Raw genomic sequence first — 12,114 nt, forward strand, 5'->3', positions numbered from 1 at the left:
ATATTGACATAATAATGTAGGTACCAATTTGCTTGTCTTTTTTTTAAAAAAAAAAAACCCGTAAATACTTACAAATTACAATACGAATTTTTGATATCATAAGATTTAGAACTATGTATATTTAATTGACAGAGAGCAATAAATTCACTTGAGGAGAAGCCTCCGCTTTAAGGCATTCTTATATGAAATAAATAAATCGGGTTTAGCGAATTGCGTCCAATAAAATAAATGTTGATGTAATGATTTTAGTAATAAGTTATTGATTATAATACAATTCATCTTAATGTATTATATTATTTATAACATTCCCCCTCCCCCCATTAAAAATTCCTGAGCACACCACTGAACTCAATTATATGTATTTCATTATTTCAATGATTCCAATAATACAGAAAGCAAGATAAAAATTTCTAATATAAAACCTAGAGAAAAACTATATAAACTTAAATTCGATTATGAAACACAATATAATTTTAATTTAATTGACCCCATTTAAGAATATACAAGCTACAAGCACATTACAAAAATAAGTAGATTTACATAGGCGTAAATTTGCCATGTTAGAAGGGGGGGCTAAAATTATAAACATAGAACAGAGCTGAACAGGTTGGAAGATATTTAGTTATAGGATTGTAAAGGCTCGTCATCAGGTGCATTTTTACTTTTAAATGGTTTTTGTCAAATATTTATTAATTCATTACTTTGTCTAGAGTAGCCCGACTTTGACCAACAAAGAATGAACTAACACAATGTTGCAACTTACATTGTATCTCGGTTGTAGTACAAAACAATAGATTTTAGTGCAGGTACTTATCTATTAGTAATTAGTTGATCAGCAAATCATACATTTTTAATAGATCTTTATGAATTTATGATAATTATATAAAAATTAAGTATTTTTCTATAATTTTAGTCGAACTCTGCTAGAGAAAAAGTTTTAACATTTTTGTATTAAATTTAAATTTTATATTTTTCAACAATTGATACCAATGATACATTTTTAATTTATTGCTTAATACTATGTGGACGAGAGTTGAGTCCATCCATAAAACTATTAAAACCATGTATGTTTATAACCTGTTCTAGAGCTCCGTTGTGTACTCTTTCAAGTCTTCCTTTGAAAAACAACTGCATGACAACCAAATAAGTGGTTTTTAAGATCATTAACATCAAAGATTCTCATTTTCACATTTATTTTATATACATAGATATGATGAGCTTTTAACTTGTTTATTCAACATGTTTCTTTCACTGAACTATAGAGTTTAATGGTTTCTTTATAAATATTGTATATTTAATTTGTTGCCATAAATTAAACAATTATTCAAATTATTGTAATATTCAATTATAAAAAATTGCAAATTAAAGTTTGAATATGTAAATACATTTTTGTTGTCTTGCAAAAAAATGATTGTCAAAAAAAAACCAAAAATCATCATTGTTCTATAACCTTTAAAACTTAAAAGTAAAATTAAAAATATTTTTATTTGATCACTTTTTGTAAGATGGCTATAATATATATTATTTAATTCTGCAAAATCCAAGGATAATTTTGCAAAATATCCAGGATATAGTTATTTAAAAAAATAAAAACACGAATAATTGTGTAAAATTATAATTACATTATCAGCATCTCATCTTGTTTTATTACAAAATATTTTTACATGAACTTTGCAAATAAACTTAACTCATATTAGTACTTTAAATATAATAGTTTATTTTTATATTCCCAACCACTATAGAAATTATAAATTTTTTATTTAAATTTGTAATTTATTATGTTTTAATTTAAAAATCAGTTTTCATATTAGATAATAACAGAAATTGACAAATATTTACATATAGGTAAAAATGTGAATTCTAATAAACTAAAAAAACCGTTTCTTTTTTTTTTAACTGCTTGAAAATGAATGTTGGACAGCAGTGAAGAAATAATTTAATTATTTATTTGTTTTAATAAATGAAAAAACCATACAGATATAAATGAATATGTTCTGTTATTTTTTAAGCATAATAGTTTAAGTTGGATTTCTTTTTAGCTTGAACTTCCATTATGGCATCCATAAAATCTTCATGAGTAACAATTGATGCACCTCTCCTCAAAGCAATCATACCCTAAAACATGAAATAAATAATTATATTTAGTATAATATTACTAATAGAAATATAAAATATCATAAGAAATAGTTCGATATGTTCAGATTTGTTTTTTTTATACAATTATTTAATTTAAATTTAACACATCCATAACAGTAAATCAATTAACTATACAGAAAGCAACTTTCCTAATTTTATAATGGATAGTTTACAAGTCTCCCAAAAACCTAAGATTAAATCTGGCATAGTTTTTTAAAGTATAAATAACACATGATCCACTTAATTAGAGTAAAAATAATACTATTAACAAAAGTGTGTACATTTTATAACTTATAATTATTTAACACCAGACTTTTAAAAATGGCCAAAATAAACTCAAATGGAATCAGAAATTTTAAATTATACTATAAAATACTCTTATGGTCTTATGTTTATGTATTTTTAATAAACAAAACTAATCTCAATATAAGAAATAAAATCTAAAATTAAGTTTTGAAATTAATTATAAAATATGGTAATATAAAGAGACTATTGTACAATGTGCAACTTCATAGTAAATAATTTCAACAATTAATATATAAAATATGAATGTATACGGTTTTATACATCAGTAACTTCAAATGATGGAAATGTGTAAGGTTAATAGGTGCCAAATGAAGTATTCACAGAAGCGTCACTTTTTATATCAACAACTCTATCAAGCTTGTATTGTACTAAGATTATTATGATATAACAATTTTTCGACTATAGCTAAACGTCAGAAATGATAGGTGGCGATAAAAATCGATTTGATTGAGGAGCATGGTTTGACTAAATCAGTCACTGCCTGAGCCCTGAGGTTACTATTACATGAACAGAGTATAAAAAGGTATTTGTCTTTGTTACTTCTAACAGTTCAATCTATCCTAACGGCTAACATTTACATATACAATCTTACTAAATAATAAATATAACTGGTGATAATAGTTAACTTACAGCTTCAACACAAACAGCCTTGCATTGTGCCCCATTAAAATCATCAGTAGATCTTGAAAGTTCTTCGAAGTTAACATCAAATTTGTTCATTTTCCTTGAATGAATCTGCATAATACGTGCACGAGCTTCTTGGTTGGGGTGTGGGAACTCAATTTTTCTATCTAATCTACCAGATCTCAACAATGCTGGGTCCAAAATATCTACTCTATTAGTAGCTGCAATCACTTTTATATCAGCTGTTGAACTGAAACCATCCAATTGATTAAGGAGTTCCAACATGGTTCTTTGTACTTCTCGATCACCAGCTTTTTCAGAGTCAAAACGTTTTGTACCAATAGCATCCAATTCATCAATGAATATTACTGCAGGAGCTTTTTCTTTAGCTAAAGCAAATGCATCTCGTACTAATTTTGCTCCATCACCAATAAACATCTGTACCAATTGTGGACCAGCAAGCTTTAAAAATGTTGACTTTGTTTGAGCAGCACATGCCCGAGCTAAAAGTGTTTTCCCAGTACCAGGTGGACCATACAAAAGAACTCCTTTTGGTGGTTGAATACCGAGATTAAGGAATTTCTCTTTGTGGGTCATAGGTAACACTACAGCTTCAATAAGCTAAAATAATATGATTTCAGGGTTTAGTACGAAGAAAAAATACTTAAATTTATAACTGATAAGTGATAACTTACCTCTTGAATTTGTTTGTCTAAGCCACCGATATCTACATATTGTTCAGTTGGTCTTTCATCAACCTCCATTGCTTTAACACGAGCATCATACTCAGCTGGTAATGTTTCTAGTACTAGATATGAATCTTTGTTAACACCAACCAGATCTCCTGGTTTTAATTGTTCTGGATCTACCAGACCAATAACAGGTAAGAAGTAAGTCTGAAATAAAAATAACAGATTGTTATAACAAGGAATGAGAAAATAATAAAACTTAATTATTAATATTTAAAACAACTACTAACTTGTCTTGTTGATGTTTTAATAACTGCACATTTCCCTGTTCTTTGGCTGTCTAAATCAACAACAGCACCATCTTCTTCAGTATCTTGTGGGTCGACATCTAATAACTCTATGACATTAGATACCAAATAAGGTAATGTCTTGTTGACTTTAATCTTTTCTGTGTTTTCTTTGATCTTATCAGCTTGGGATTGCAATTCATGCGAAATACGCATAACATCACTTTTCATGACTTTTATGTCATTGTCTAGTAGACGGGTACGTGATGTTATTTCTTCATTAGACATGAGCAAAATCTCATCCTCTACCCGATCCTAAATTATGTAGGGTTAAATATATATATATAGTATATTTATATAGTTGTATGCACTAATAATAAAATTAATTTAAAAAAAAAACAGAACTTACACTGTCCTCCCAAACTGATGGGTCTTCTAATGTCTTACTGGTTCCTTCTTCAGTCATCTTGTAATTGTATATCTATTTTAAATATTAGTAAAATTAATATTTATTGAAGGGTATGAAGGATAATAATTTAAGCTGATTAGTATAGAACTTGCAACTTACTATATAAATATAATAATAAATAATCACTAATAAGTAATAAGACGATAATAACTTTTGTAGTTTCGTTTATAAATTTACAATGATTGTTGATTTTTTGCTGATATCACCAAACTATATATTCTAACCTCAAAATGATATTATCTTTGAATTGCAGTGATGCTATGGTAGCGGGAAAAATAAATAATTGTAATTTGAAATCGAAAACATGTACGACATGAGCATAAATGACAAGCATAAAACAATACCTAAACATCAATTATAGATAATATATATCTTTATTTTATTTCTTTAGTTTATTAACGCTGTTTCAGTAACATCAATACATCATATTCTAATATTCTATGGCTATACATGAAGTCATGAAGACTATGGTTTAATGTAATATACATCTTAAATTAGATATTGTGTATATCTTAATACTAATGTATACCTAGTCATAAAAATATTATATTTAAGTAAAAAAAAATCAAAAATTACAGTTCCCATCGTAAATATTAAATGTGATTTTTTGTACTTTTGTAGCCTTGTAAGTATTTATTTTTGTTTCTAATGAACAAAATATTTCTTTTTTACCTAAAATAATTTACTAAAATAGGTAAATAAGATTTGTTCTAAATTAAAAACATTCCCCGTTTAAAAATGTACGAAATATAAATCCTTATACTAAGAAAATCCACAGCATGCAAATCATGGAAATATTGTAACGACCAACGGGCGTCTGGCACGTTAAATTTAATTATATATTGTGCTCCCCCGAGTTCAGCATTTTGTTTTTGTATTACTATTTATTGTTAGTTTAACACATGACGAATTATTTAAAAATTTTAATATTATATTATTAGGTCTATTAATGAATAATGTTTATTTCGTCATGGTTGAACCGTCTCAAGATTAAATTTCAAAAATTTAGGTCATTTTTGAGTTGTATCGTTGAATTGACATTTTTGGTTATTTATTTTCAGTTCTTAGCCCTTAGGCCTTAGGGCATTACATTCTTGACCGTAATTATTATTATTAAGTATGTATATAAATAGCTTAATAAGATAAACTTTAATAATGAATTTTTTCCCGTAATTCCTATAAGTACCGGCTTCAGGCTTGTGTGCATTTAAGCACTGAATAGGTCTAATTAATAATATCTTTTACGTATAATATCCTTAGCTAGATATATAGCAAGATTTAAGATATTACCTATATAAAGCTTAGATATTATGGACAAATGTACAATAATAAATATTTATTGTACAATTTGTATAGATATCAGCTGCTGTGGTATAAGGTTTATATACAAAATTGTATATACCAATTTAGTGTGTGTGATAAAAATATCATCTAAAATCGTCCTTATCAAATTGTTTAAGCAAATTAAGAGCCGTGGAGCGTGGACTAAGAGTAAGGCATAACTTTATAAGTTATAACTATTAACTTGTCAACAATCAGTGTTAAGAATCCAAGTTAATCGTATTTAGTTGATTCATTTTGAAGTTCTCAGTTCACGCATCATTACTATCCAGTATCTTTAAACTTTTACAGTTTTAACAAATACCAAAGTATTAATGTAAATTGTTCAATATTTTCTATTTTGTTTAATTTAAAAGATAAACTGTATTATCAGTGTGGGTATATGATGTCTTCGTTCTCAAAAAGTTTGTAAACTTTTTTAAAGTTGTAATTTCTATTATAAACAAGTTTAAGTTAACGTGTTAAATTATGCTTCCTGGACGTGGAGTAGGTTGTTTGCCAGGTAAGTCTTGAGCATAATATTATATGATTTTTGTACTGAAATTATAATTTATTAGTCATTATTATCTATTACTTTTTCCCACTAGTTTATACTTAATATTTTGTTTCACAGATAATCCTTTGGGTCTTTCTTGGCATGATAGTAATTGGATTCCAATGCTCAACTCTAATAATATACTAGACTACTTCTCAGAACGCAGTAATCCATTCTACGACCGCAGTTGTAATAATGAAGCTATTAAAATGCAACGTCTCAGTATGGATCAGTTGAGGTAAGTATCTAACTCAAATTCATATTCACGTACATCACTAGTAATATATATTTAGAGAATAATTAGTAAGTAATAAATATTTTTATTTTAAATTATTGAAATAATTAACTTATACAAATTTTCTTTTTGTTCGGGGACTGAAACCTTTACAAATTGAACTATAAAATTTAGTATCTTAGTACCTCGTTTAATATCTCGTATCTTAATATTTTGTTTTATTTTGTTTATTAACATTTTATTTCAGTAATATGATTGGATTGGAGTATTGTCTTCTACATGTGCAAGAACCAATTTTGTATGTAGTACGTAAACAGCACAGACATTCTCCAACACATTCTACGCCAATTGCTGATTTTTACATCGTTGCTGGAATAGTTTACCAAGCTCCAGACCTCCTTTCAATTATTAATTCACACATGGTATGTTTATAATATAAAATAATATGCATTAGAAATATAGGCTATGTTATCATTTCAAATATTAAATTTTTTTTGGTTCTTACAAGTTACAGATGGTAAGCAACCAACTGGTTTTTATATTTTAACTTTTAAAATGTTTTACAATATATTATACTCTATTTAATTTTAAAAATGTTCTCAGTAGCCGACTGTCATATGCACAAATAGAGGTGGCTGGGGGGGTTTAGCCCCCCCTTAAACTAATGATGTTTTGTGATAATTTAAAAGCATTATAAAAGTATCCTATATAAACCTGTTCTATAGCCCCCAAATTTCAAACACCATTTGTGCCTATGTTACTTGAGTTCAAGAGTATGGTTTCAATCTATAGCAAGTGTACAGATAGTACAAATATTATAATACAACAATATTAGTAATTTCCAACCACTGATATTTATGTACTTGAAAATAATTAATAATATATTTATTAAAATGTATAAGAACACTATTCCTAATAATTATATTGGTTTGTACATTTAATTATAGCTACTATAATATAATAATATATTGTTTATACACAAATGTATTATTACATATTTTTGTATTTTATTATTGTTTAATACGCACTTAATATTATGTCAACATTTTTTTTTCAAGATGTCTTCAGCATACCATTTAGAGACTGCGTTTGAAGAACTAAACTCGTTAGCTAGATTTCATCCATCAAAAGGTTATTCATGGGAAAATCGTAGACCTGGTCAGCCAACTGGTCCTGTAACAGCTCCTCCGCCATCTCCAGTTAAAGTTACTGGCAAAAGAGACATTGAAGAAGCTAGTTCCCAATTTCAAAGATTACGAGTTGATATGTTGTTAGTTGAATTAACTAGAAAGTTTCCTTTACCCTTACCTCAAGCACTTGCAGCAGCACCTCAAAATACTATAAACAATCAACAAACAAGTAAATATATTTTTTAGAATTAACATTGTTATATTTCAGTTTAAGAGGACGTTATACCCACATGTGTTATCTCTGTCATACTATTTTAGATCATAGCAAATTTGTGTTTAGCAGAACACATTTTGTGATGTTAGATTTAATATTAGAATAAATTTACTTATTATAAAATTTAAAAGTAAGAATATTATCTAGATAATGTCATATGCTTTTATTGATATTATCATTTTAAAGTGAGTTATGAATATTTTAAAGTTGTAATATTTTACATAGCTATAACTCTGAACTCACTTTAAAATGATAATATCAATAAAAGCATATAACATTTTCTAGATAATATTCTTACCTTTAAATTTGATGATAGATAAATTTACTCTAAAGCTATCACAAAATGTGTTCTAGTGAACACAAATTTGCTATGATCTTAGACAGAGACAACACATGTGGGTATAACCACTATAACGTCCTCTTAAGAGGATGTCACACACTGTTTGTTTTCTCTCTCTAGCCCACGCGCAACATAGACAAACGCGTTTACGCAGTCTGAGTAGAACTCGTTCAATTTTGGTTCTAGAGTAAATATACCAATTATAAAATTAAATTTTGATAATTTTTCTGAGTACAAGACGATGAGTTTTTTCCATTATTCTCAATACAACGTTAATTATATCGTTTATAAATAGCTATTAATTACAACATTTTTAAATAACCTTTAAATTTTCAAAATTTTACTTTTTTTAAAAACTCTCATCGTCTTGTACTCAGAAATATTATCAAAATTTAATTTTATAATAAGTATATTTACTCTAGAACCAAAATTGAACGAGTTCTACTCAGACTGCGTAAATGCGTTTTGTCTATGTTGCTCGTAGGCTAGAGAGAGAAAACAAACAGTGTGTGACATCCTCTTAAGTACTAGGTACTTATTATGTACAGTGTTTGATTGATATCTGCGTAGTATAGAGAATCTTCTTTTATAAAAATACTTCTATTTAACCATTTTAAACCTTCTACACTTTCTATTTAAATAATACTAAGGATGAGATATAAAAAAACTCTTTTTCACTTTTATTTTTATAATAATTATTATAAGTTAATTATTTAGTTTTATTTTTATAACTATATAATTTATTACAATATATACTGATTTTAAATTATTTTTTTATTTATAAATGTAATATTAGAATGAAAATAATAATAATTGGTATTTGTTTATATCAAAATTTGATAAAAAAATAAATATTTTTTTATTCGCTTTCAGATGAAGTGAATAAAAAAGAAATGAAACAAGAAATAAAACAGGAAATGATTCAAGACATAAATATTAAACAAGAATCTCAGCCTACTAACTCTTTATCGCCGTCAATGAGGCCACCTCCAGAGAAGAAATTTAAACCAGCATGATCCACTTTTTATATTGTATATTGTTTATAAATATTGTATGTATTATTTATTTATATGATTTACATTTTATATGGGGACTAAACAGAACATATAGAGAATATACTTACTATATCCTTTTACTTAAAATAATTTTGATTCAAAATCAATTATTAAGTTATTTTTATACCATAAATGATAATTATCTTATAAAAAAAAAAACTATGTTCAAAATAATTATTCAGTTTTTAATGTTAAAATGTATGTATTTGTGTTAATTCTTAAGAAAAAAAAAATACAATAAACATTTATTGTATAATGTATATATGATATATTTTAATTGTTTACATTCATTATACCAAATTAATACCAATTTGGGTTAGTTGACAATGCTTTAGTATGATAACATGGTGACGGCATCATCATTAGTTTCATATAGCATAAGCACGATTTAAGATACATATCTTAAATCGTGAGCATAAGCCAACTTATTTTACCTGTTGGCCATTATAAATTTGAATACACCATATAATATATGAAAATATATTATGCGCAAAACGACTATTAGTATTTACTATTTTATAGATAACTATTTATGTATTATTTATTCATTTATTCTTAATTTGAGCTATTGATAAAATGAATGACAATATTACTAAATCTTTATACTGCATAAGTAACTTTGTTATTGGGAATTTTGAATGTTTCAATAATATTTATAATTCTCCTTTATTATTAATGCTTAGGTATAATTTAAATAATTCATGTTGTAAATATTTTTTTTAGTGTATACACTGTATACATTCCACATAATTATCGCTTGACTTGTATTAATAAATCATGTGTCAGTAATTCATCTAAGTTACAGAAACAAATTATGTATAATGTACCAACACTTTTTACTATACTATTAGTAGTCATAATTATAAGTATATAACATAGATTGTAGATTTGTTTTTAAAAAATGGGTATAAACATTTAAAAATTATAATTTATTAACATTATACCGTTAAATATGACAATATTAGACTAATACTTAAATGTTTTCTCCAATTGAATTTTTAACATCTCATGTATAACAAATTGTATTACTCAATTAAAATTAACACTGTAAAATAATATTATGTCTATAATACTCAGCAATATTTAATGATTGTCTAGTAATATATAATAATATATACTACCTAGCCATTCAATATATCAATATAAGATAATTAACTATATGTCTTGGACAAATAACTGGAGTCCCGTGGGCCATGGTACCGTATACTTATTTTATGTGTACTATGTTTACTGATCTACGAGTATAGGAAGCAAAACTCTTAAAAGATGTGTGCTACATTTACTACCACATGCCATTGTCTTAATGAATACCGAGGACTGGGGAGTCTTCATCACTAGATCGTTACTGGATTATACTAAAATTATCTTTACTATTGCCGTTATTAATTTATTATTTATTATCAAGTGTTTACCATAAATGTAGCTAGAAAATTGATTTTATAGAAGTTCAGAACGTAAAAAATCGATTAGGTATATAATGAATCTTAGATCATTGATTTGTATATTATGATCAAAGATATATATATATACTAGATAATAAGTTAAAGATATAAGAATATGAATTTTGAATTTAAATAGTCATAATAATAGTGTTTGGGAAAATAAACGGGCCCGCGAATTCCTATAGATAATATCAGCCGATTAGAACAGAATTGATGAACGACAACGTATAGGCACTCGCTGGCTTGTAATAAACCAAGCCGTATTCGTCGTCTGGGCGATTTTCTGTCACGGTATCGGTATCCGACAATATTATACACATTGAACTCGACATGATAACATATAGAGTAGTTCAGTGATTATACTATTTATACTTATACATAAGTTGATTGCCGATATAAACTTTGAGACGCAAGCAACAAATTGTCAACGCTTCCTCGATTGAAGATAACGTCATCACAAAAGCTATATTACACGATGACATCCTTGATCTCGATTCCATCATAATTCATAGGCGACATACTGCAGAACACCATTGCCAACAACATCACAGATCATAATGAAGACGAGACAGTAGAAACCGTGATCGCCGACCTCATGAAGGAACTGGTACTGGTCGGCCTGCAATATTCTTCGGCTGACAGAAACTCTCCATCTGCAGAACAACTGCAGTCCGTCGAAACTTACGACACCGGAACGGCTGCAGTCGTGGAAGACATTTATCATAAATCAGTATTTTATCATATTCAACAAGTTATTTTATTCTCCATATATTTTAGTAGTAAATATTTAACAAAATTATTTGAAACTGGAATTTATATAATATAAGAAAAAATATTGAATAATCTATGAGAAGTTTAAAATTATATAAATAAAGTATCTATGCGTACGTATGATAAATATAATAATAAACTACAGAATCTTACCTCGTTCATTAGATTTAGATAAAAATATAAATTCAGCTTTTCACAATTTTCTGGTTATAATATTAGCATTTTAAAAATTATTAATATTAAAAAAAAATAAACAGTATTATAATCACGTATTTAGAAGGCAAATAAAAATTAATAAAATAGTTTTTTTCCATTAGATTTTGATGTTTGAATCATATAGTAACACATTGGAAATGGAGTTAAATAATATCAGTTGTTCAAATGCAATAACATGTACTAAATGTACAATAAATGCTCATTGTGAATGGTCCCTAGAACAACAGAAGTAAAAAAGATGCATTTTTCAAATTTAACAGCCTT

At 26.9% G+C, this 12,114-nt stretch overlaps 2 protein-coding genes across 5 annotated transcripts; one reads left to right on the forward strand and one right to left on the reverse strand.

Moving 5' to 3' along the window:
* Positions 1-1,924: 1,924 nt before the first annotated feature.
* On the reverse strand, positions 1,925-4,716 carry LOC132916897 (26S proteasome regulatory subunit 6A-B). The gene is made up of 6 exons (XM_060977329.1): positions 4,611-4,716; positions 4,452-4,523; positions 4,046-4,357; positions 3,762-3,962; positions 3,073-3,687; positions 1,925-2,115 (listed from the first exon to the last, which is right to left on the reverse strand). The coding sequence occupies exons 2-6, from the start codon at positions 4,506-4,508 to the stop codon at positions 2,005-2,007; spliced, it is 1,296 nt and encodes a 431-aa protein (XP_060833312.1). The 5' UTR covers positions 4,509-4,523; positions 4,611-4,716; the 3' UTR covers positions 1,925-2,004.
* A 252-nt stretch (positions 4,717-4,968) lies between these two features.
* Positions 4,969-9,681, forward strand: LOC132917582 (mediator of RNA polymerase II transcription subunit 6). 4 transcript variants are annotated; one of them, XM_060978381.1, is made up of 5 exons: positions 4,969-4,988; positions 6,466-6,625; positions 6,870-7,044; positions 7,681-7,981; positions 9,240-9,681. In XM_060978381.1, the coding sequence occupies exons 2-5, from the start codon at positions 6,510-6,512 to the stop codon at positions 9,380-9,382; spliced, it is 735 nt and encodes a 244-aa protein (XP_060834364.1). In that variant the 5' UTR covers positions 4,969-4,988; positions 6,466-6,509; the 3' UTR covers positions 9,383-9,681. The 4 variants fall into 4 exon arrangements, with proteins under 4 accessions (XP_060834364.1, XP_060834363.1, XP_060834362.1 ...); XM_060978380.1 differs by lacking the exon at positions 4,969-4,988 and adding an exon at positions 5,040-5,136; XM_060978379.1 differs by lacking the exon at positions 4,969-4,988 and adding an exon at positions 5,949-6,256.
* Positions 9,682-12,114: the final 2,433 nt, after the last annotated feature.

Source organism: Rhopalosiphum padi, chromosome 1 (genome assembly GCF_020882245.1).
Source record: "Rhopalosiphum padi isolate XX-2018 chromosome 1, ASM2088224v1, whole genome shotgun sequence".
NCBI lineage: Eukaryota > Metazoa > Arthropoda > Insecta > Hemiptera > Aphididae > Rhopalosiphum > Rhopalosiphum padi.